General features: G+C 48.6%; 1 protein-coding gene across 2 annotated transcripts in view; it reads left to right on the top strand.

The window, feature by feature from the left end:
• TTC12 (tetratricopeptide repeat domain 12) overlaps positions 1–6,538 on the top strand; it is a 53,550-nt gene extending 47,012 nt beyond the window's left edge. For both annotated transcript variants that reach the window (XM_019469129.2, XM_019469131.2), the window contains exons 18-22: positions 309–377; positions 2,737–2,838; positions 4,085–4,184; positions 5,119–5,344; positions 6,375–6,538. In XM_019469129.2, the coding sequence (XP_019324674.1) occupies positions 309–377; positions 2,737–2,838; positions 4,085–4,184; positions 5,119–5,344; positions 6,375–6,450 (573 nt within the window). In that variant the 3' untranslated portion in view covers positions 6,451–6,538. The remainder of the gene's footprint in view (positions 1–308; positions 378–2,736; positions 2,839–4,084; positions 4,185–5,118; positions 5,345–6,374) is intronic.
• The last annotated feature ends 18,581 nt before the right edge of the window (positions 6,539–25,119 follow it).

The following is a 25,119-nucleotide window of genomic DNA, read 5'->3' as shown; positions in this document are numbered from 1 at the left end:
ACGCTGTGTCACTCTGCTCCAGAAAGTGGACTGAGTGTCCAGGATGTGCTGAGCACAGTGCTAGGTTCTGCCTTTCCAAAGTCAAGTAAAATGTGCTCCCCGCCCTCAAGGCATTGCCCTGTAGTTAGGGAGATGAGACAGTTGTGGGAAGAAGCAAGAGCGATGGAAGAAGGGGTCGTGAGGGAAATACAGACAGAGTGTGGCCATGCTGAAGAGGGAGAGGCCAGTGCTGTTGGCTCAGAAGGAGCTCCCTGGAGGATTCAGATTAACAGGCCATTCAGACCTCCTCCTCTCTCCTGTCGTGGCAGGTTTGGGCTGTGGAGGTGAGCAGAAGGTGCATGTTTCTACTCAACAGCCAGGATGGAGGGATCCTGACAGTAAGTGTCTCCCCGGGAGATCCAGAAACAGCTTCCTTTGTTGTTCCAGGGGAGTCGGTGACCCTCCAACCCAGTGCCCATCTGTGGACCCCCAAGAGTCCATGGACCCAAGTCAGGAATCTCTTTTCTGTATGGTTTGCAACTTAACAACTTCCACAGTTTAATTATCGGATTTGTCCTATTCCAAGATATCCTGGTGCAAATTGTACAGGTGATGAGATTTCATTTACAATCTTTTTCCGTAGTCAAGAAAGCCAGGCCTGTATTTTGAAGCCCATGATCCCAGAGGCTGTTTATGCACAATGGTTTTAGCCCCCTTGGACATGCATGCTGGGGTGGCTTTCTTATTTGTGCTTCTGACATTTGGACAAGAAAGCTGAGAAAGACCTGTGGTCAACACAGAGCATCGGGGGGACATCAGTATGATCCACAGACCATTTGCTGTCATCCAAGGATGTGTTGTTTACTCACAGAAGTAATCACCCCAACTTCTCCACCTATTAGGTCAGGGCACTAGTGCTCAGAGAAACACCTGGGGCACATCCAGCAGGTGTGGGAAACCAGTCCTCCAAGGGAGCACATACTGGAGACTGGGTCCAGGATCACAATAAAGGTTCTGAACAGATGCAACAAACCCTGTGTGGGACTAGTGTGCCTGCAACTTCCCCAAAGTCAATTCAGACAGGACAGGGTGGAGGGTTTTCATGTGGACTCCTGGAGTGCATGGCAGGTCTTCAGGGTCCCTGGAACCCCCTGAAATTGTATAGACGGTTTTGGGGGGCACATGCATTTTCATGGCAAAGGCATCATGCCTTTCATCAGATCCTCAAAATAAAGACCCATCACCCCAAAAGTGGCAAGCATCACTATTGTCAGGTGCTTGGGTTTTCCAGAATGGTTTTGACCAGAGCTAGTGAGCTAACCTTTTAAGGACTCTCCTGGCCAGATGTTTCTAGGACTCTCTGCCTGTGCCTCAGTCAGGTGCTGACCGACCGGCTTGTTGGACAGAGCAGCAGTGTCACCAGGGCCATCTGGTCCGTTGGTAGTGGGCTCTCCCCTCTGTCTTGGGCCTAACAAGAGATCTGTAGTGTCAGCTGTGGCAACATTCTGGCACCTGTAGGGAGCAGATGAGGGAAATAAGACTGATCATATGGTAATACCCATATTTATCCCTTCTCTGTAGGGAAACCTCATTAAAATCAGACTGAAAACATTAGGGAAGGAAAAAAACCTAGAAATCCACACTGACAAAATGAACAGGCAAGAGATCATCAGTCAGTTTTTAAATAATTTTAACCCGTTTCTGGAAGATAAAGAGCACCTACAAACGTCATAGCTAGTGAGTCAGGGCTGAAGGAACCTCAGTGCAGAAAACAGATACAGAGGACACAGATTTGCCTTGTAGGACCCTGGAGAGGCTCGAGACTCCAGAACACCAGGTGCTACCTGGTAAGTAAGAGTAAGAGATGGGGGACCACGTGTGGCAGTCAGGTGTCTATACCTCTGGTGGAAAATCAGAGCTTTTTTTCTCTAAGGGAATTGACAGACCAGAGAAAAATGTTTTGCTTTCTAGTGTCTGGGAGTGCTACCTCTGCACGTGTCAGTCGACAGACTCCCAATAAACACAGCACACCGGAATATAGTTTTATTGCTCTTTCATAAGTGTGCCCATAAATGGGCAGCTAAGGGCCACGGGACATTTCAGGGAAGCCACACACAGAAATAGAAAAACCAAGTGAAACAGAAAAACATGAAACCAGAAGAAATAGAGATGATATAGGAAACAAAAGAAAAAGTGACGATCGTTTGTGTCCTCCGAAAGATTCAAGATAACATATCTATAACACCTAGCTAGCTCTTTTATAAAAACAACAGCTAGCTCTTTGATAAAAAGCAAAGTGGAACTAGAAAATCATAAATGGCGTCCGCCAGAAAGCAGAACAGGCAGACAGAGATTCAGACAAGATGAAGGACAAGCTAAGAGAGAGACCCTGAGGATCAATCCAAGAAGTCTGCCGTCTAGTAAAGACCCTGCTACTCCCGGAGCACTGCAGGGTGTCGGGGCAGGACTTTCTGTGCCAGAGCTGACCTGCTCGGTTCCATGTAGAGCTGAAATGAACGGGGCCCCTGCATGCCAGGGGCCCTGTTTCCAGCCCTTGAGTCACCTGTCCTGTACCTGTATAATGAACACTGCTTCCTGCCTATTCCTTGGCCACTACATATTTGTAAAACCGAGGTGCATGTTTTGCTCCCCACACTAATGATTGTTTTCGCCTCACTAAACTACTTGCTGACTTTTAAAGGTCATCAGAATTTATGAACAGAACGATTAATGATCTTCACTTTCCGCTTCACCCAGAGAGCCGCTGGCATCCTCAGCCGCACCCTGTCTTCCTCTCGGAAGATTATTGAGGAGGCCCTCAGAGCAGGAGTGGTGAAGAAGATGATTAAGTTCCTAAAGGTAGAGCAACTTACTGGGTTACAACCACTTGCATTTCCAGGAGTGGCACAGGTTATCTGAGGGAAAGAATTAAGGAGGGTTTTGTTCCATTCAGGGGCTGCCATTTCACCCCTGCCCTCTGTGAAACTTCTTGAATGAGGATTCCTTCCACCTGTCACCCAAGACAGTGCTCTGAACGTCACCGTAAGATTGCTGAACAAATCCGTAAATTGTTCATTAGAAGCATCCATAACAATTGGTGGCCACTCGAGCCTCACTTAAAATATACAGGCTCTGTCCCCAAAAAAGATGGTTGGTGTGGCTTTCCACAAGGTCCCACGGGCCCCTTGTTTGGCTCGTGTTCTGCTGGCCATGCTTTCTCCGGCTGTCTGGAGAATGTTGGCTGTATCTCCGCTTATGAGGGAGGGAGGGGGCAGCGTTGCTCTGGGACAAAATGGTGCTTCCGTGATCTGAGTCAGCGCAGCAGCTGAAGTAGACCCACCAGAAGGACCAGGTGAATAAGGACCCCACGGGAGGCCTTCTCATAAAACCCCAGGCTGAGCAGGGCCAGGAGGCATGCTCTGTCGGGGGGCTGCTGCTGAGGCAGGGGCAACATTGAGGGGTAGAAGGTTGGGTCAGCGTTATTAAGCTGCCACATGGACAATGACCATCATTCACCCCATGCAAGTCTTGCACCCCGCCGGAAACTGCTGATCACGTGCACACACGTGTGCACTGTGCATGTATATATGCACGTGTGCCTCTTGAAGATCCTGCATTGGGTGATTTTGAGGATTATGAGTTGACAGTTGTCACCTCTTAAAATGATCTAGATTTGTGATGTTCTCCATGCAGGCCTGTCAGCCTGACAGCCTTAGCAAGTCATTCCCCATTCTCCAGTGGTGAGGTGACACGGTGAAAGGCGGCGGCGGGGGGGGGGGGCCTTCCTCCCTCATTGGTACATCTGCCAGTCAACAGCACCATGCCTTCCTCAGCCACTCACTCATAAAACCTTCTCCAGGCAATTACCCAGGTGCAAATGACAGGCCCGCATTCCTGTCGGGCTGTGGGCTGTGCTGCTGGGGACGGGAATGACACCAGCCTGGCAGGGCCCAGTCCTGCTCACCGGGAAGCACCCGCCATTCTCGGGGGAACTCTGTTTTAGAAGTTTAGGAAGCCGCTCACACAGGCACAGCTGCTCGCTGGTTTGTGGCCACGAACAATCAGAGGAGTGACTTTATTTTTCCAATTTCATTCTGAAACCCAGACGGGAGGCCAGACCGCATCACGATATGCCGTGAAGATACTAGCTATCTGCACTAATAGCCAACATGAAGCACGAGAAGAAGTGATAAGACTGGATCAAAGTAAGTGATAGTTTCCCTAGGCAAGAGCCTACATCCCAGAGGTTAATCCTGCCTCACAGCTGCCCAGGGAGCAGGGGCAAGGCGTGGGGAGAGGCATTGCAGAGCCCTGTTAACCTCTCTCTAGACTTCTGCACTGTTTACTAAGATTATCTGTTTCACCCTGTTCTGGAAGCATTTAATTAGCCTTCAGCTGCACACAGGTAGCACACCCATGCTGGAGACCCTGCTGTGAAGCAACTCAAAGATGACAGGGTCGAGGCCAGGAGCCACTGCCTCTCTCCTAGTAAACTGGAATGGTTTCTTTGGGTTTTTTTATTAATTTTTTTAACATTTATTTATTTTTAAGAGAGAGAGAGCATGAGTGGGCTCATGCAGAGCATCTGCTTCGGCTGATCTAACGCGAATTCTCTCCCTTCACGGACCTTTAGTGAGCAGGGAAGGTAGCAGAGTTGGAGGCAGCCTTAGTCTAGTAACTAAACATGGCTGCGGTCATGTACAGCGGGTGTTCCCAGCAAGGCAGCCTGCGAATGTTCTTCACACGTTCTCTGGCGTGGAAGAAGGAGCCCTTCTTTTGCATCCTGCTCCTTGCCCTGTAGCCACAGGGAGCAGGCCCGGGGCCCCCTACTCGGGGCCCTCAGGTGGAGTGCAGGGGCTTAGAACGGGGACTTTAGGGAAGACAGACCTGTGTGACACATAACATTCAGCCACACAACGACTATGCCACGCTGGGCACTGCCCTGGGCACCCGAGAAACATCAGAGACGCATCCAGGAGCCGAGGAGGTCCATAGTACTCAGCAAATACTTGCCGAGTGACCAAGTGACATGTCAGAGCTTTGGGGAGGCTCAGTGTCACTGACACTCCAGGTGCTCCTCCTGTCCCTTGCTGTTTGAGGTTCAGAGGGACAGATGCTGGTTCTCTCCCCTCCCTCTAGAGTTTGGCATTCTGCTGAGGCTGCTCAGCTCAGAGGATGAGATTGTGGTGGCCAACGCTGCCCTCTGCCTGGGGAACTGCATGGAGGTGCCCCGTGCCGCGTCTTCCCTGCTGAAGACGGACATTGTGCAGGTGCTGCTAAGGCACGCAGGTGGCGATGCCCAGAAGACAGCCGTGCAGCTGAACTCAGGGATCGCCCTGGGGAAGCTGTGCACGGCCGAGCCCAGGTATGCACCCGCTCCAAGCCGGGATGGCCCGCGTCAGTTACATCCTGGAAGACGCAGGGCCAGCAGAGGTACCATGCGGTGGCCATGTGGTGACTGGGCCTCCGTGCCACCCAGAACTCCGTGGAGAGCCCCGGGAGTCCTGGTGCTTCCTGTGCACACAGGAGTTAGGCCCAGTAGCTACATCCCTGAGAGACCTGGGCTCTCAGGCTCCAGTGAGAGAGGGGGAAGATGCTTCTCTGACAGACATCTGTCCTGTCCACTCACTGCCATCATCTTCCCTCCATTCCATTCTCTCCTTCTCTTCTAGCTTCTTGCCCATCTGTCCACGCATCCCTCCTCCTTCACTTTTTTGCCCGTTGCCTGAGCATGTGGGAGAATGCCCAGTGAGGGCCACATTCCCGTGCTGGAGGAAACTGAAGCAAGAATAGCATGTTTAAGACAAGCCAGGGCAAGAGATCTCTGCTCTCACTGTGTGCATTGCTTCCCTTTTAGCTCAGGCTTATGTTTTGCTCTGGCTGGGTTCTGATGTGCTGAAACCCCTAGTTATCATGCATGTCTGAGGGATGGAGTCCCGGCATAGGAGGGGGGTGCCTTCCATGGACAGGGAGCAGAGCTGGCTCCTTCTCTTCCAGACTAAGCCCTCTGATTCCTCCCCAGAGAGTGAAAGGGTTGACTGGGATCACATCTGAGGCCCCTTCAAGTTCTGTCTGATTTTTAGACGGAAGGCACAGATAAAATCTTTCTTCTACAGAAAGCAAGGCACGTTAGCTAGGTTGAGCTCAAAGTGGCAACCTACTGGGGAGTCCCCGAGAGCAAGGCCCCGTCGGATCAGCCTGTCCATCTGCCACTCATGACAGTATTTACTGTGCTTTTTGTACCTCCCTGAGCACCTTACATGCTTTGATTGCCAGGGCTCCCAGGGCAACAGCTACTTCCCCTTTCTGCCTCACCAGCCAGCTTCTACCTGAGAGGGGGTGGCTCCAGGCACCATGGCATTGATGTCCTGAACTTGGTGTTCTGATTATGGCAGATTTGTCGCTCAGCTGAGAGAGCTGCACGGGATAGAGATTCTCAACTCCACCATGAAGTACGTGGCTGATTCTTAAGATATGTGGCGTCTGTGCACATTTTCAGCATCACGGGACTGTGTGCTAGGGGTGGTTCCTGTGCTAATAAAGACTGTCTGAATGGCCACTCCAGAGCTGGGCATTGTTTTCAGACGTTTGGCTTCTGGTTCTCACTGGTAATGGCAGAGTGGGCGTCAGGCCGGCCGCGGTGTTGGAAACCACTCAGCATCCATCACACTTTCCTCCTCCTGTCCCTTCCTGCCCTGCAGGGCCTGGACGCCAGCAAACAAAAAGCCACATTTCCCAGATCCCCTTGTAAGCAATGTTTCTAGACAGGAACCAGACTCTTCCCGCCCCTTTGGCTGTTTCTGCTGGTAACATCCAAGAAACATCAAGTTTTTCGACAGCGGGATCTCAGTGTCCGAACTCCAGCTCCAGAGTGCCCAGGGACAGTGGCAGCGGCAGTGGCAGCTTCTTTGGGCCTGGCCTGCCACTGTGCCATGTACTCTTGAATTCAGGGGGTTGAGTAGTAGGGGTAAGCTCCCGAGGCAGGGAGTTCTCTGTGATCCAGGGAATCGTTCCTGGAGGCGCTGCCTGGTGTCTTAGTCCGGCCCATCTAAGGGTGTTCTCAGCACCCTGTTCCTTGTGTCAGATGGTTTTCTGCTTCAAGTGCCAAAGCAGGGGCATCTGTTTCTGCCCTGAACTTGCATAAACATCAACATATTTGTTCCCTGAGCCCACTCTGCACTCTCGCCCCATCCCCAAAATGCACTGCATCCTTACAGCGGCCACCTCTGGACCCCAAGTCCCTAAGTGAAGAGTCTAGTGAGTGACACGACTCTTTGGCATCTCAGCACAGTCACATGACCATCTCAGGGTAGAGAGCAGGCCCCTCATGATATAGTGAACGCCGAGAGTCTCAGACTGGAGTTCCCAAAACTTACGGTCCTACCCCGCTTCCTGGCAGGTGCATGACTCTGGACAAGTCGCTTAACCTGTCTGAGCTTTGCAGCTTCTGGAAAAGCCAGACTAATAGCTGTCCAACCTATCACCCATGTTGCCGTCAAGCCTAAATGAAGTTTGGGAGCTAAGGGCACTTTGGGAATTACAAAGTGCTACACAAATAGATTACCAGGGTGGACCTTGAGGTTGAGGGGACTGACTGTGGCATCAGCTAGATTAAATGTGAGGGCCCCAAGCCAGGGTAAAGCCCATGTCCCTTAAGGAATCAGAGCTGGACATTTTCCAGGCCATATAGGAAAGGAAATCCTCCCCCTCCTCAGAGTATTTATTCAACACACCCAAGAAACGATTCTCCACAAGTGAGGTAGCCCTTGGCATGAATTAAGAACTCTGCTCCTGAAACCATGATAGAGAATTGGCATTTTGAGGGGCCAAAAGGAAATCAATAGCCCTGAGACCCTAGAGCTGGGATCGGAGCACCGCCTGGGGCTGGAGTGAGCTCGCTAGAGCACTGTGATGGGGCCACAGCACCATCCCCAGGGGCATGGGACAGGCTGCAGCAGAGAGGCCAGGACCTGTCCACTCAGTCCCATCAGGCAAACAAACACACTTCAAGAGGCTACTGGATTGCAAAGGGAGTCGGTGTGATGCTAACTAAGCAGAGCCCAGAGAAGAAAGTCAGAGGCCGCCAAATGTGCTGTTTTCAGAGGGAATCCAGTGGAGCTTTAAAAATGGAAAAGACTGCCTGCCTGCACAACCAGCAGGCTCCTCTCCTTGGATTCCAAGTTCAGGCCCCTCCTCCCCCTCTGGCTGCACTCCTCTGTGGCTCTTGAAAATGGCTACTATATGTGTAATCTCTTCCCCAAAGAGTGGAAAATATCAGATTATATTATTCTCTTTGCCTCAGAGTGCCTGCCAGAGCAGTAATGTTCCCCGCTTTGGAGGAAGGTCTGGCTGCCCCCGAAGAGCTCTCCCCTCTTGAGGATGGAGAGAGATGTTTTCCATGCCGGTGTTCATCTCCAGTGCAAGCCAGCCCTCCCTAACCTTGTCATCCCCAGCATGCGTCACCATGCCGGGCTCCCAGGAGGCATGGAAAATACGGCTCCCACCATCCTTCCCACTCTCTGGGCCACGGCTTATTCAGGGAAAGCCAACCTCTGGTTCCATGGGCAAAGGGGTTGAGATTATCCATCCTAAAGAGAATGTGGCCATGACCAATATGGAAGAGAATGACCACCCTGAGGCCACAACAGGGATGTCAGGTAACAGATGGCAAACAGCTGTCCTAGACAATGTGACGGCCATGGTCCTAGAGGTCAGCAAGGCAGGACTAAGGTTAAATGTTGGGAGGAAATAGCGGGAAGGGGCAGGACATGCCTCTGCAGGCACTTTCCTGAGGATCTGTTAACAAGAACTTCCTGGCTTGGAGAGCCTGTTTTCTAAATGCCTTTAGAGTAGGGGCTCTTCAGAAGGCCCCGTAAGAGGAGAGAGTCATTGGAGGTGAAGAAAACATTTACTCTCCTCCCCCATATGAGAGACTCTCTCTTTATTTTGTTTTATTTATTTTTTGAGAGGCAGAGAGACAGTGCAAATGAGGGAGGGGCAGAGAGAGAGGGAGACACAGAATCCGAAGCAGGCTCTGGGCTCTGAGCTGTCGGCACAGAGCCCAATGCAGGGCTCGAGCTCACAAACCATTTGATCATGACTTGAGCCAAAGTCAGACGCTTAACCAACTTGAGCCACCCAGGTGCCTTGCCAGAGGAGGGACTCTTGGTCCTCACGGGCCATTGACCTGCAGGCCTACAGAGAGAATGAATCACGCCCATGCACTGAGCATTTGCTCTATGCGAGGCACTGTAATAGGTGCCTAAATATCTTGCCCCATCAAAGCCTCACAGAGACGCTGTGAGGCAGGTATCATCTCCATGTGATGGGTAGAGAAACTAAGACATGAAGACAGTAAGTACTTCTTATCGAGAACCACATGGCTGGTAAGTAGGGGAGTCAGAATTTCACTCCAGCCTGGGTCTTCACTCCTTCCAGATGCAAACATGCCTCCACTTACTGAACATAGCTTGGGGTGAAAGGCTTCTAGTTTCTCTGAGCCTCAGTTTCCGCTCTGTAAAATGGGAGCAGCAGTCCCTACTTACAGCATTCCTGGGTTTGAATTTAACAACCTTGAAGTGCCTGGCACAGGTGACTGGAAAATAGAAGGCTTGTACTTAATGGTGACTATTCAGGTGACTATTTTTAGGCTAGAAATTACCAGGAGCTCATTACCTGCCTCCTCCCACCCTCACCAAAATACACTCATCTCCTAGGCAGCCCATCTCAACGCAGGCAAGGTGTGTTTGCCTTTCCCTCTCTCCTGTGCCCACTGGCAAACATGAGGGTCCCCAAGACCCAGCTGTGGACCTGCCTTCTAATACCTCCAAGGCATCAAGGTCTGGTGGCCTGGGTGGGGTGGGGCCATGAACAGGGCTCACTGGTGGTGTGACAGTGCTTATTGCCTGTGGAGGTGAGGGGGGACAGGCTGCATTTACGCCAGCAGCACCCCATGAGCAGTGGGCTGGGAGCCCTGAAACGGGAAGGGCTTCAAAGCCCCCATGACTTACAGATGCTCCCTGTATTTGTCCTCACTTTAGAATCAAGAGAGCCTGGGGGCACCTGGGTGGCTCAGTCTGTTGTCTGACTTTGGCTCAGGTCATGATTTCACGGTTGGTGAGTTCAAGCCCCGAGATGGGTTCTGTGCTGACAGCTCGGGGCCTGGAGCCTCCTTCAGATTCTGTGTCTCTCTCTCTGCTCCTCCCCTGCTCACACTCTGTCTCTCTCCCTCCCTCAAAAATAAATAAAGATTAAAAAAAATTGATGGTGCTCATTCATCAAGATACTGCCAGAGACTACAGACCCCCCCACCCCCGCCACCTTCAGTGAGTGCCCAGGAAAGGGAGTAACAGCTGACAATTGCCTCCAACAAGGAGCTTCCAGGGGTCCTGCTGTGGCCTGGCACCTGTGATCTGAAGCCTGCCGGATGACTTTTTTTATTATTATTTAAATGAGACTTATATTTACAAATATCTTTTCCCATTCCTTCCCTTGCCTTTTAGTTTTGTTGATTGTTTCCTTTGCAGTGCAGAAACTTTTTATCTAGAGGTCCCAATAGTTCATTTTTGCTTTTAATTCCCTTGCCTTTGGAGATGTGTCAAGTAAGAAATTACTGTGGCTGAGATCAGAGAGGTTTTTTCCTGCTTTCTCCTATAGGGTTTGGATGGTTTCCTGTCTCATATTCAGGTCCTTTATCCATTTTATTTTTGTGAATGGTGTAAGAAAGTGGTCTAGTTTCATCCTTCTGCATGTTGCTGTCCAGTTCTCCCAGCACCATTTGTTAAAGAGACTGTCTTTTTTCCACTGGATATTTTTTCCTGCTTTGTCAAAGATTAGTTGGCCATACTTTTGTGGGTCCAATTCTGGAGTCTCTATTCTATTCCATTGGTCTGTGTATCTGTTTTTGTGCCAATACCATGCTGTCTTGATGATGACAGCTTTGTAGTGGAGGCTAAAGTCTGGGATTGTGATGCCTCCTGCTTTGGTCTTCTTCAAAATTACTTTGGCTATTTGGGGCCTTTTGTGGTTCCATACATATTTTAGGATTGCTTGTTCTAGCTTCAAGAAGAAAATGACATATCAGACAAAGGGCTAGTATCCAAAATCTATAAAGAACTCACCAAACTCCACACCCAAAAAACAAATAATCCAGTGAAGAAATGGGCAGAAGACATGAATAGACACTTTTCCAAAGATTAGACATCCAGATGGCCAACAGACACCTGAAAAGATGCTCAATGTCACTCCTCATCAGGTAAATACAAATCAAAACCACACTCAGATACAACCTGACACCTGTCAGAGTGGCTAAAATGAACAAATCAGGAAACTATAGATGCTGGTGAGGATGTGGAGAAATGGGAACCCTCTTGCACTGTTGGTGGGAATGCAAACTGGTGCAGCCGCTCTGGAAAACAGTGTGGAGGTGCCTCAAAAAATTAAAAATAGATCTACCCTATGACCCAGCAATAGCATTGCTAAGAATTTACCGAAGGGATACAGAAGTGCCGATGCATAGGGGCACTTGTACCTCAATGTTTATAGCAGCACTTTCAACAATAGCCAAGTTATGGAAAGAGCCTAAATGTCCATCAACTGATGAATGGATAAAGACATTGTGGTTTATATACACAATAGAATACTACTTGGCAATGAGAAAGAATGAAATCTGGCCTTTTGTAGCAACGTGGATGGAACTGGAGAGTGTTATGCTAAGTGAAATAAGCCATACAGAGAAAGACAGATACCATATGTTTTCACTCTTATGTGGATCCTGAGAAACTTAACAGAAGACCATGGGGAAGGGGAAGGGGAAAAAAAAAGAGTTAGAGAGGGAGGGAGGCAAACCATAAGAGGCTCTTAAAAACAGAATAAACTGAGAGTTGATGGAGGGTGGGAGGTAGGGGAAAGTGGGTGATGGGCATTGAGGAGGGCACCTGTTGGGATGAGCACTGGGTGTTGTTTGGAAACCAATCTGACAATAAATTTCATATTAAAAAATAATAATAAATTTTTTAAAAATTTAATAATAAATGAGACTTCTAATTTGATCTCACTTTTAAAATGGCAAAATGGGAACACTTGGGATTCTCTCTCTCCCTCTCTCCCTTTCCCCCTCCCCTGCTCATGCTGTTTCTCAAAAATAAATAAACTTTAATATGGCTTTTGGTTTTGTTTTGTTTTGTTTTGTTTTAATGGCAAAATGAAGAAAGGGCTCTCCTGGAACGCATTCTGCCCTCGGTCTGATTTTGCCCTTGAGCCAGGATTGGATTTCTCTGGCTGTTCTGTGTCAGCCCTGGCAGGGGTATGAAGGAGCCCTTGGGTCCCAGCAGAGCAGCAACCGCAGTGACTGCCCGTCTGCTCCCAGCCACCCCAGCCTCAGGTCAGCCTGGTTCTGGGCTGGGCTCTGGCCGCTGGTGGGTTGAGAGGAGCTGCTGACCCGTGTGAGGGTGGCTGCCTGCCAGATGTGCCCGATCAGCTCAGCCAGAGCATCGCGGCTCTGCCACACGTCTGTCTCCCCATTTGTGCTTTTCTTCTTCAGCCGCTCCATCTGCTCATTTAGATCCCTCACCCGCCCCTCGAGCCCCACGTCCACCACGCACACGCACACACGCACACTGCCTCTGCTGCGGAGACACGAGCTTCCACATACAAATGGGTTACTTCACATGCAGTGGGGACTTAGGCCGGATCAAAGGCACTCAAGATCATGACAAATACTGAATGGGTGATGAGGACAAAGGTTTCCAGAATGTTCAAGCTGAGAATAACTCAGGGACCATCTAGTCCAGTGTCTGCTTAATTGGAATTCATCTGATTTCACCAGCTAAATATAATTCACTGCTCAAAAGTGTCCATCCACAGTCCATCATTTACAAATAAGGAAATCAAGACTCCAGGAGGCTGAGTTGTCCTCTACGCATGAGAACCTCTGAGCCAAGGGTGCAGAGAAGGGCAGGGTCTCACAGGAGATGTGGGGAAGCAGTTCTGCACAGGGGCCAGAGTGCCCATTTGGGGTCTGGATGTCTAGATGCCTGGGCTCACGGCCCAGTGCGTCACTGAGCCCCTCAAATGCCTTGTTCATAGAAGGTGCAGGTGGTTGTGAAGTAAGGATTCAATGAGACAATTTCCGGAAGGCTCTCGGCATTGGGCTGGGCACACAGTAAGCCCACAGGAAATAGTAGCCACCGTGTGACCCTTATACTGAATCGGTTGCTTCCATAGGCACCCCGGGCCTGGCCATCCCTAAGTGCTCTTTTGCAGAGTTAAGTATGAGGATTCTTATCAGGGTCAGAAGTGCTGGTATGTGACTCTCCCCAAAGGAGGAAGATAGAGGACCATTCCCCAGGGTGTGGAGTGGCCGGCCTGCAGAAGTGGAGGGCCAGGCTGGTGAGGATGGGTGGAGGGAGTCAAGGTGGGGGTAGAGGCAGGCAAGGGAGAGCCTGAGGGACTGAGCTACGCAGCAATGGTAACCCAGCAATGCATCCTCAATTTCTGGGGGAACAGGGGTCAGAAAGACAGGCATGCTTGTTCCCTTGTCCCTGCTTTGTCCTCTGAGCCTCCTGCACACTGCAGCCCAAATAATCCTCTTAAACACCACTTTCATTGTGATGTACCCCTCTCAGGCACCTTCGCACAACTGCCTACAGGATCAAGGGCAAACTCCTCTGCTGGGGTGTGTGTTTGTGTGTGGGGTGTGAGGGAGTGTGCGTATGTGAGTGGGGATGGCAAGAACACAGTGCTTTTTTTTTTTTAGCACTTTCTAAATTTTCTAAAGTTTTGCTCATAAAGCACTCATCTTCTCTTGCTTGAACTACTGTAGGATTTACACGCACTCCTAACACTGCATGTAAGTAAGAGCTATGATTCATAAGTTTTAGGTGTATTTTTTTTTTACTGTTTATTTATTTTTGAGAGAGAGACACAGTGCAAGTGGAGGAGGGGCAGAGAGAGGGAGACACAGATCCGAAGCCGACTCCAGGCTCCGAGATGTCAGCGCAGATCCTGACACGGGGCTCAAACTCATGAACTGCAAGACCATGACCTTAGCCAAAGTTGGACGCTTAACCAACTGAGCCACCCAGGTGCCCTAGGTATAATTTAAAACAAGCATATCTATTATTACCCCCCAAATTAATTGTTCCTATAAATAATATTGATAAAATCACCCAGGGCCCATTCAGTGTGATCTCGCTGAGCCTTAAGTCAGCCTGGTTTGGGAGTCATATTCTGGCTGATCTTGTTGTTCTCAGTGGGGCTCATCACCTCATGAAGCCAGGGGCACACTTGAATGGTGGTTCCCCACAACGTGCTCTGTCCTCTTAGGCCAGCTCCCCAATATTTGTCTGTGTACATCCTGCTCATTTCTATCCTCTTGCTCCTGCCGACCCTCATTTAAAACACCTTCTCCTTCCCTGTTTTTAAACCCTACCCGTCCTCAAAGCCCCAACATGATAAAACTGGCAGGTACTTTTTGTTAAGTACTCACTAGGTTTCGTGTCCTGCCTAATGAGATGAGTACTCTTATGACTCTCCTTTTACAGATGAGAACACTTAGGGGTCAAGCAGCTGGTCCATGATCTGCACAAGGTTCCCCAGGCAGGCAACCCCCCTACTCCACATGATGCCCTCTCCAGCCCACGAGGCTAGCCTTTCTCTCAGTCTTTCATGGCTGTGCTACACTTTTAAATACAGGAAAACCTCGCTTTGCAAGTGCAATTTGTTCTGGAAACACGCTTGAAATCCAAAGTACTTGTACACCAAAGCAGATTTCAAGAACCATTGGCTCAGTTGTGATCATGTGAAGCTCAGGGTCACATACTACTTGTAAGACATCGCTCGTTTATCAAGTTAAAATTCATTAGAAATGTTTGCTCATCTTGTAGAACACTCGCAGAACAAGTTACTCCCAATCCAAGGTTTTCCTGAACTTCATTCCTGTGAAATTATTTTCTGTGTCTTTGTGTTTTTCCCTCTAGAACTAGAATTTAAAGTCTAGGGGCGCCTGGGTGGCTCAGTCGGTTAAGCATCTGACTTCAGCTCAGGTCACGATCTCATAGTTCGTGGGTTCGAGCCCCACGTCGGTCTCTGTGCTGAGAGCTCAGAGCCTGGAGCCCACTTCGGATTCTGTGTCTCCCTCTCTCTCTGTCCCTCCTCTGCTCATGCTCTCTCATTCTCGCTCTCACTCTCACTCTCTCAAAAATTAATGAAACATTTAAAAAAATGAATAAAGTCTAGTTGGAGGACCTGGAAGATTTCTTCTGTGAAAAGCTTCATGGACACACATGACAGGTATGTGCAAAAGGTGTTCATCAACCTTACTCTAAGGACGGCATGCCTTAACTTTGTGCTTGGCCCAGTCTTCAAAAGCACGTGGATGAGTCACTAGAGTGACAGTGGCTTCCTTCTCAGTGAAGGCATTACCATTCTGGCTCCCAGGCCCCTGGGTCCCCTGCTCCTCAGAATGTGACCGCTACCACAATTCTCCCTCACAGTAGCTATAGGATGTGGAATAGGACGGTCCCCTCTACACTGGTGCTGAGCAAACCTAGGCCAAAACCTCACTCAAGGTCCCATCCAGACTATCCTGGGGTTTTGGGCAGTGCCCTCAGCCTGCAGTCTGTCTTTTGTGGCATGATAGCAGCCTCCCACAGGGAAGTACTTTTAACTTCTTCAAAGGGCTTGCATGCCTTGCACTCAGTTCATGTGAACAACACCCCTCTCGAGTAGCCATCATTACTTTCCATTTGAGGCCAAGGAAAGAGAAACTCAGAGACTTGATGTGTCGCCCGGAATTTCCTGGGGACATCATGGCGGAGCCGGGGCCCGAATCCAGCCTTACGGTTGAGCCTCACTGCCCACTGCCCATCCCTGTCTCTCTTCTCATTGATTTTCTGGCCTAAGCCACAGCCCAGGGAAGTGGCCACTCCTCACTCACTCCCTGAGCGTGAAGGGGAAAGTGAAACCCTAACCCCTTTAGGGTTTTATCTGAAAGCCCTGCTAATCCATCAGCGGTCAGTTAGATAACAGCTTAAGTCTCCCCATTGCAAAGGATTACCTTCCCAGCCGATCTGGTGTGGCACATTACCAGAGGCGTGGGATGGCGGTGTGCTGAGGCCAGCGTGCCTTCTCTGTGACCCTGCTTGGGTTTCCAGATGGACTGAGGGATCCTCAACACGGGGGAGCTCAGAGCATGTTGTTCCATTAAGCATTTCCTCAGCCAAGGTCATTTAAATGGCAACTCGACCCTGAAAAACTCCTCATTCATTCAATAAATATTTATCAAGCACCTACTATGTGCCAAGCACTGTGCTAGATAGCATACAATGCCTTTGAGTGAACTGAATAACCTCTCCTCACAATTTCTACTATAATAATAGCAGAGCATTATGAGGGTGAAAAAAAAATGAGACACAGCAGAGACCTCCTCTTTGCGCTAATGTGGTCTTGGCCCCTGATCCACGCACCTGCCAACATCTGCTGAGGGTTCTCAAAACCCCAGCCCTTGGATTACAGGGATTATCACTCCAAAATCGAGGTATGGCAGGGTGCCTGGTGTCCTTCAAGCAAAGGGAAGCATCTAGAAGTCTTCAGACTTCTCTTGGTCTGTGACCAGTATTATAGTAGTTTATAAAGGGAGGGATTACGCCTCATGAAGCAGACCCTCTCCTAGTAGTCTGTATTTCTAGGTCAGTGTTTGTGCCTGACTCAGCTGTGACTTTTTCCCCCCAGGGCATTTTGGAAATATGTCAGGAGAAATTTGGTGTGCCCAATTTACACAATCAGCAGAAGGGGTGGACAGCCACGCCCCGCCCCCCCCCCCCCGCCCCCGGGGCCCACACCCTGAGCACCAGTTACTAATGTCTGAGAAGTAGAGCTAGGCCTGTTCTCATCTTTCCCCTAGATGTTTGCTGGCGATGCCCTCCTCCCTTAAAGTGCTGTCTGTTTGGGATCCTGCTTGGACCACACAGCTGAGCCTCTGGAACATTAAAAAAGAAAAAAAAAAATACACACACACACACACACACACACACACATATATATCGACTTCTCAGAACAAGTAGAATCATAATAAAATTCAGGTCAGGAATTGAAGCAGAAATGGCATTTTTGAAATAAGAACTTTTAAAATCACTGGGCTATGTGCTGCTATTACCAGGGTCATTGAGAAAATAAAATCACTATCTGCAGGAGTGGAGAAATGTCACTTGTTGAGCAGGAGGCTAGGAAAGGTGAGCCCCCACTGGCTTCTTTCCGAAGGCACTCTGAAACCAGCATGGGCCAACAGCTGGAGGGCCAGCCTTGCCCTAACCAGGTTTATGACCCGGGACTCATCAGCTGACCTCTCTGGGTCCCAGCCTCTGACTTGCCATCTCTCTGTAGACCGGACAATTGATATTCTCTAGCCCGGTACCCATTTCCTCTGTGCTGGTAATGACAGCTCGATTTCCCCCCGGGGAACTATTCCTCTGCCATGCTTAAGCACAGGATGCAGGTGGAGCTGATTCTGACTCTGGTTCCAGAGATGAACACAGAATCCAGGACCTGCCAATCACAGCCTAGCATGTCCCTCTCATCACAGCAGTTGGTTCAGAGATGGTCATGTGACCTGAGGAGTGCCAGTCAGAGCTCAGCCCGGACTTGGGCCAGAGCAAAGGAAAGGAAAGAGCTCTCTTTTTTTCCGCTGATGTTGCTCAGAGAGTAGGAGATGAGTTTGGAGGGGTGCTAGTGATTTTATGATCCTTGAGCTGGGCTTCTCAGAGAACGGAGTCAACAGAGGAGAGCAGAACCAAGCAGTTGAGAGCCCTGACACCATTGTTTGAGCCCCTAGATCCTGTGTGCCCAAGGCTATCAGGGCTTCCCAGTTACTTGAAATAACAAATCCCCCTTTGCTTCAGCCAGTTTGAGTTGTTGCTATTACCAAAGGAGCCCTTATCTGTCCCCTTGTCCCTTTTATCCTGCCTAAGTTCTACTTACCCGGAAAGTACCTGTTTAAATGTTGAGTGGTCCTGCCCTATTTTCCCCAGCTCCTTTCTTTCCACAAGTTAACATCTTAATAGACATGTACCATTCTAGCATCCTATATCATTTATCAGGATGTACTCTTTACTACTTGCACACCACCTCTCTGCCCGCCAAAATGTGAACTCCATGGTTTCTGTTAGTTCTGTTCACTAATGTGACCAAGTACTTAGAAAAGTGCCAACACATAATAGGTGCTCAATAAACACTTGTTTGAGGAGTGCCTGGGTAGCTCAGTCGGTTGAGCGTCCAACTTCGGCTCAGGTCATGATCTCACGGTCTGTGGGTTCAAGCCCCACATCGGGCTCTGTGCTGACAGCTCAGAGCCTGGAGCCTGCTTCCGATCCTGTGTCTCCCTCTCTCTCTGCCCCTCCCCCGCTCTCACTTTGTCTCACTCTCTCTCGAAAATAAATAAATGTAACAAAACAAAACAAAACAAAACACCGAGTGTTTGAATGATAAAATTTAGCAGGGCAAGGCATTAGGAGACTCACAGCAGGGCCAGTTTGGGGTGAAGTCTGGTTATGCCCACCCACTCCCATTTTAAACTCCATGCCTGCCCCCACCTCCTACCTGTGGTAATGGTTTGGGGTAAAATACTACAATGAACACCAGCTTCCATTTGTTAAGTGCCCACCATGTGCCAGGCACTGAAGTAAGTGCTGGGCACACACAGAAGACAGACACGGTTTCTTCTCTCAAGGGTGGGGGATCAGGTCAAGAGAAATGGGGTGGACACACAGATAATCATGTACCATTGGGCCTAATGTGATGTGTGCAATATAGAGCTAGTGCTTTTAGCCCAGCAAGGGCCACAGGGGTCAGAGGCTCCTCCCTGGAAGGGGTGCTATCTGAGCTGTCCCCTTCCTAAGATGGAAGGACATGGAGGGTGGGCATAGATTGAGTGGGGAGAGAAGATGGCAAGAAATGAAGAAATTCAGACTACCCAAGGGCTGGGGCAGGAAAATGTGTGCTGATCCCCTCCTTCACTGGGCTGGGCTGCCCTAAGACAGCTCCATTAGGCCCTTATCTCTTCTCTGCTTCCAGACCACGTTCTCCCTCACAAGGCCACATAGTGGGGGCCTTTTATGCTTGTGTTTGAAGTCAAAAAGACTCAAACTCCTTTGGTCACCTGCTTCCACATCATTCAGTGTCATCTTTGTTTCTGTGAAAAGCCAGCCCTCGCAGTCCACACCCGTGCCGCTGGATGCCTGGCAAGGGGGCGACGCTTCAGTTCTCCTCCTTGATAACTCACCTCTGCTCCAAATTGCTCCTGCCTGCGTGCTCCCAGGACCACCCATCACTCCTCTCCTTCTGGGACATCCCTGTGTAACTCTTCCAGGAAACACAGGATACCTCAGAGCTGGAGGAAGGCTCCCCTTTCTCAGCCAGAGACTCCATCTGTGTGTGGCGCCTTATGCTCTGAGGTTCCATATTCAAATGCAAATTTACCAGCACATGCATAGTCCCCTCTTACTGGTGGAAAAGTCTTTTGACCATCCTAGGGACACACTGTTTTCTTTCCAGCCAAAAAAAAGGCAGAGACAAAGATTCATTTCCACTGTGACTAAATAATCTATAAGTTTCTCCAGACGCTGAAATTGATTGAGTTAATACAAACCTTTCTACAGGCACAGCTTCCAAAGATATCTCTTAGCCTCAGGCAAAGTCCTGACAGTATATTACTCAAAGCTCAGTCTTCAGTACCAGCCCACCTACCCTCACATTCATTCACCTGAGAGGTTGATGGAGGATGGGGGTGTCACTGAACACCCACTGCTGACTTAAGTCTTAGGTCCATGTTTGATTTTATCAAAACTCTTCAGGCCTGTTACAGTGCTAAGAGCATTTGCCTTGGCAAGGGGCAAGCCAGATTCAAGTCCTGGGGCGTCTAATTACCTACTGCATGACCGTAGGCAAGTTACATAGCTCCTCTACACTTGTAAAAATAGGAATAATAATAGCACTTACCTCAGGGGATCGATTAGAGGCGGTAATGCAGGCTGCTCACTGAGGATGGAATGGGCACAAAGCTAAGACTCGCAAATGACAAGTCTTATCATTGTTTTGGTCCCTAAACGCCTCACCATCAATTTCTTCTCATTCATCAGAAAAGCCTTTGCCAGGAAAGAAAAAAAACAAACAAACAAAAAACACTGTATTTATAAAAACATGCACAGAGCATAGTAAATGATCATAAGGATCTGATGGGAGGAGAGCAGTGGGGACAGGAATCTCTGAAGGATTTCCCCCAGGAAAAAGGAGTCCATGGACGGTCACAGACACTTACGTCCAGAAGTTTGACTGCCTATAGCTCTTAGCATCTTGGCCACAGGCTGTGGGCGGATGTGGAAACTGTAAGGGATGGAGAAGCTCACTGGGACTAGAGAAGACCCTGGAGAGAGGCGGGAGGAAATGCTGAAAGTCAGCCTGAGTTTCACCTTCACTCATTCATTCATTCAGTTTGTCCATCCGTCCATCGTCCATCCGTCCACCCATCCATCCCTCAGCTATTTCATGAGCTCTCCACCACATGCCCAGCTCTGAGGAGACAGACCGCAGTTCCTGTCCAGGCGCTCAGTCCATTTGGGTTGGATTTTTTTTTTTTTTTTTTTTTTTTTACTTTTAAAAGTTGCATTCTTCACAACTACCTAAAGCAGATGATGAACAAACTTTTTTCTTGGTTCCTTTCAGTGTGTGCAAAGTAGTGTGACAGTTCCCCACCCCCAGACAAAAAGAAAAAAAGAAACACTTTACTAAGTAGTAGGGAAAATAGAAAAAACAAACAAACAAAATACAAGGAACATGAAATCAGTCTGGTCTTGGCCTTTCCTTTTCCTACACAGCTGGGGGGAGTGTGCTGAGCTCCCCGGTGCCCACACTGAGAAAGCTGCTTGGGGTGGGGGGGTTGCTCCCAGCCCAGCCCTCTAGCTCAGGAGGAGGCGGCTGGCTGTCCTTCGATAAACAACAGGGCCCTGACCATTCTCAAGTTTGACGTCTGGGGGCGTATTTTCCCTCTCTGGTCCTCACTAAAGGGAGTTCTTGCCCTCTCCCTTCACAGGGGCTTCTTCTTGGTCCACAAGTCTTAGAGAGAACTGGTCGGCTTCCTCCCACGATCCTCTCCTGCCAAAGACATGGAAACACAGTGGCCTTTTCTCTCCCTCCTTAGGGTTTCTACATGTCCGTGGGGGTCAGGCTTTCAGTGGTAAATGTTGGATTAGTCCCTTTCTCCTGTTTTGGAAAGATTTTGCTTCTGAGAATATAACATTGCCTGGAAATAAAGAACGAGGAGAAGCGGGGGGATGGGGGGGAGGAGAAGAAAGATGGGGGAAGGAGGGGGAGGGAAGAGAAGGGGGCTGGGGAAGAAGCAGGAGAAAAAGGAGAAGGAGAATTAGGAGGAAGGAAGGAAGAGGTCTTTACATGCATTTTAAAAGCTTTTTATTTTGGGGCACCTGGGTGGCTCAGTTGGTTAAGTGTCTAGCTCTTGACTTCGGCTCAAGTCATGATCTCACTGTTGGTGGGTTTGAGCCCCACATTGGGTAGTACAGAACCTGCTTGGGATTCTCTCTCTCTGCCCCTACCCCGCTTGCTCTCTCTCTCTCAAAATAAATAAGTAAATTAAAAAAAAATTTTTTTAACTTTTTATTTTGAAATAGTTACAGATAAGCATGCAATTGTAACATGTAATGTTGAGATCCCAATACCTTTTCCCAGTTTCCCCCAGTAGTAACGTTTTATGTAACTACAGCTTACTATCACAATTTGGAAATTGACAGTGATACCATCTGTGAACCTTATTCTCATTTCCCCAGTTTTACAGGCACTCGTGTGTGTGTGTGTGTGTGTGTGTGTGTGTGTTTCATTCTACACATTTTATCAAATGTGTAAATTCATGTGCCCACCATCAAGCTCTAGAGCGGATTCCTTAAAGGATTCCTTATTATGCTGCCCTAGATGGCCACAACCAGCCCACCCTCCACTTCTGACACCACAAATCTGTCCTTTAGCTCCATAAACTTGCCCTTCCGAGACTACAATGTAAGTGGACTCGTATAATATGTAACCTTTTGAGACTGGCTTTTTTCTTGGGAGAGTCATCCAAGTAGTTATGTGAATCGAGAATTGCATCCTTTGATTGCTGAGTAGCGTTCTGTAGTATACCAGTAACCTTAAAAATAAACGTCAGTGATTTTACCAGCAAAAAATGGGTTTAACTGAGTATAGCAGAGAATTACAATTCAAGACTTGCAAAGTCATAGGCAACTCCAACAAACAAAGGAGGGAAACACTATTTTAAGGAGAAGAAGGAAGAGGTTGGGAAGGGTTGTTTTGAATGAAAGTCCACTGGAGGAAAGCAAGACAGGGTGATGACGGCCTCTCATTGGCTGAGCTGCTGGGATGGTCCATTTCTTTTAGGAGATGCAGTGTCCATCTTTTCCCTGTTGGGACCTGTAATGGATGATTCTTTCCTGTTGATGATCCTCCTTTTGGGGTCTGCAGTTGACAATTCTTCCTGTAATTGGCATTGAGTGGTCCTGCTCCCTTTCTAGCCTCCCCACTCCATGGTAGCGATACATACACCACAGCTTAACATTCACTTGCTAAAGGACATTCAGGCTGTTTCCAAGTTCTAGCTATGACACATAAATCTGCTATAAATATTCATGTTATGGTTTTTGTGGGAACATGTTTTCATTCCTCTGGGATGGATGCCCAAGAATACCATTGCTAGGTTGTACGCTAAGTTGTATGTTTAGTTTTATAAAACAATGCCAAACTGCTTTCTAAAGTGGCTGCACCATTTTACATTCCCACCTCCAAAATATGAATGGCCCAGTTTCTCTGTATCCTCACCAGCATTTGGTAGTGTCACTTTTAAAAAAATTGGGGGTGAGGAGCCAAGATAGTGGAATAGCATAGAAGTGTTTTTTGTGTCTCATATCCATGAAATACAATCAGATCAACACTAAACCATCCTACACACCTAGAAAACTGGTTTGAGGAAAGACACAACAATCTGCACAACCTGAACCACAGAACCCAGCAGGTACGCAGCGCGGAGAGTTGAACTGGGGGAGAACAGAAGCCGCAGAGGGCAGGGAGCTGTTTCTGTTTGCAGAGAGAGGACGGAGACTGGGGGGGGGGGGGGGGAGCGGTATACGGGAAAAGCACCCTCCCCAAAAGCAGCTGGAGAGAAAGCGGGAAAGTGGAAGCAGCCGCAGGGACTGAACCAAAAAGGGAGAAAGGAGAGGGTTTAAATTCCATTAGGACTAAAAACAGGGAGCGCAGAGGCTGAAACGGCGCGGCTCCATACCTGGTGGTGCTCTGGTGGGAAGGGCGAATCCCCAGGAGCAGAGCGGAGTCCAGGGTTCTTCGGGCCACACGGAGAGAGGCAGTTCCCCCGCTGGGAGGACATCGGGTAGAGGCTGTGTGGGTCCCCCACAGGCAGAGGTCCCAGTGGACCCGGGAGAACAACCACGTTCGCTGGCGCTGGAACGAGGTCGTTAAGGGTGAAGCCTGGCGCCAGGTGTGTGTTGTGGTTTTCCGTGATCCCGGAAACGCTGCTGCTACACGATCTCGGGAACTTTTTCTGGGGGGGGCTGGCACCCGGTTGCAGTCTCTGGGCATCGGCAGCAGCCCGGTCCTGTGAACGATCCTGGGTGCGGCCGGCACCCGGCCAGTGCTCGGTGAGACCCTCCAGCTGAGGAGCAGAACGGGTCAAAGCCGCAGTCCGTCAGAAGTGAGGGGTCGGGAAAAACAGCCGCATCTGAGACGGAACTCAGGAGGGAAGTGCTGCCTGGCGCTTGGTCACAGACAGTGTAAAAACAGGGAGTGAATGGAAGCCGGAGACAAAGGATGGACGTGCAATTGCTGACCGGGGAGAACAGAATTGAGATACTACAGACCGGGTGGCTGGGTGACGCCATTTAACCGCTCCTGCGCATGCGCATACGCACCTACGAGCTCCACAACAATCCGACTCAGTAGTCTAAGCAGCGCCATCTAGTGGAGAAGGAGCTGTTACACTAAGCCCCGCCCAACTGGGCCAACCTCGCTCTTCTGGAACACAAGTCTCTCCGCCTGCTTAGTTTATGGACTATAAATCGCTTCCTAGTTTGACTTCTAGGGGAAAATGAAGAAATTTCAATCGTATTTCAGTCTGTTCACTGGTCCATCTTTCCACTTTTCTTTTTTTTTGTCTTTTTCATTTTGTTTCTAATTTTTGAATACAGAAAGAGAAAAAATTTATTTTTATTTTCAATTTTTATTAAAAATACTTCTCTTTACTTTTTTATACTATATATTTTACTTTTGTGTAATTTTTTCAAATTCTATTTTACTTCCATCATTTCATTTTATTCTATTTCAGTGTATTCATTTTTTCAAAATTTCAAACGATTTCCTTTTTTTTCTTTCCCCTTTTTTTCTCTAATCTATCAAGCCCCTTTCAACACCCAGACCAAAACACACCTAGGATCTAGCATCATTTATTTGACTTTTGTGTGTGTGTTGTTTTTAATTTTTTTATTTTAATTTTTTAATTTAACTTTTTATTTTAATTTCTTTTTTTACCTCATTAATTCCTTTTCTCCCTTCAAAATGATGAAATGAAGGAATTCACCCCAAAAGAAAGAGCAAGAAGAAATGACAGCCAGGGACTTAACCACCACAGATACAAGCAAGATCTCTGAACCAGAATTTAGAATCCTGATAATCAGAATACTAGCTGGAGTAAAAAATAGTAGAATCTCTTTCTGTAGAGATAAAAGAAGTAAAAGCTAGTGAGGATGAAATGAAAAATACTGAAACTGAGCTGCAATCTAGAATGGATGCCATGGCGGCAAAGATGGATGAGGCAGAACAGAGAATCAGCGATATAGCGGACAAACTTAAGGAGAAAAATGAAGCAGGAAAGAAGAGGGAGACTAAGGCAAAAGAGCACAATTTAACAATTAGAGAAATCAGTGACTCACTAAAAAGGAACAACATCAGAATCATAGGGGTCCCAGAAGATCTTGGTTGCAGCAACTTCTTACTCAACACATCTTGTGAGGCAAGGGAAACAAAAGCAAAAATGAACTATTGAGAACTCATCAAAATAAAAAGCTTCTGCACAGC

This window comes from Panthera pardus, unplaced genomic scaffold (genome assembly GCF_024362965.1).
Source record: "Panthera pardus isolate Hobbes unplaced genomic scaffold, ASM2436296v1 HiC_scaffold_12, whole genome shotgun sequence".
Classification (NCBI taxonomy): domain Eukaryota; kingdom Metazoa; phylum Chordata; class Mammalia; order Carnivora; family Felidae; genus Panthera; species Panthera pardus.
The sequence above is the reverse complement of the archived record's forward strand: the minus strand, read 5'-3'. Positions and strand labels throughout refer to the sequence as shown.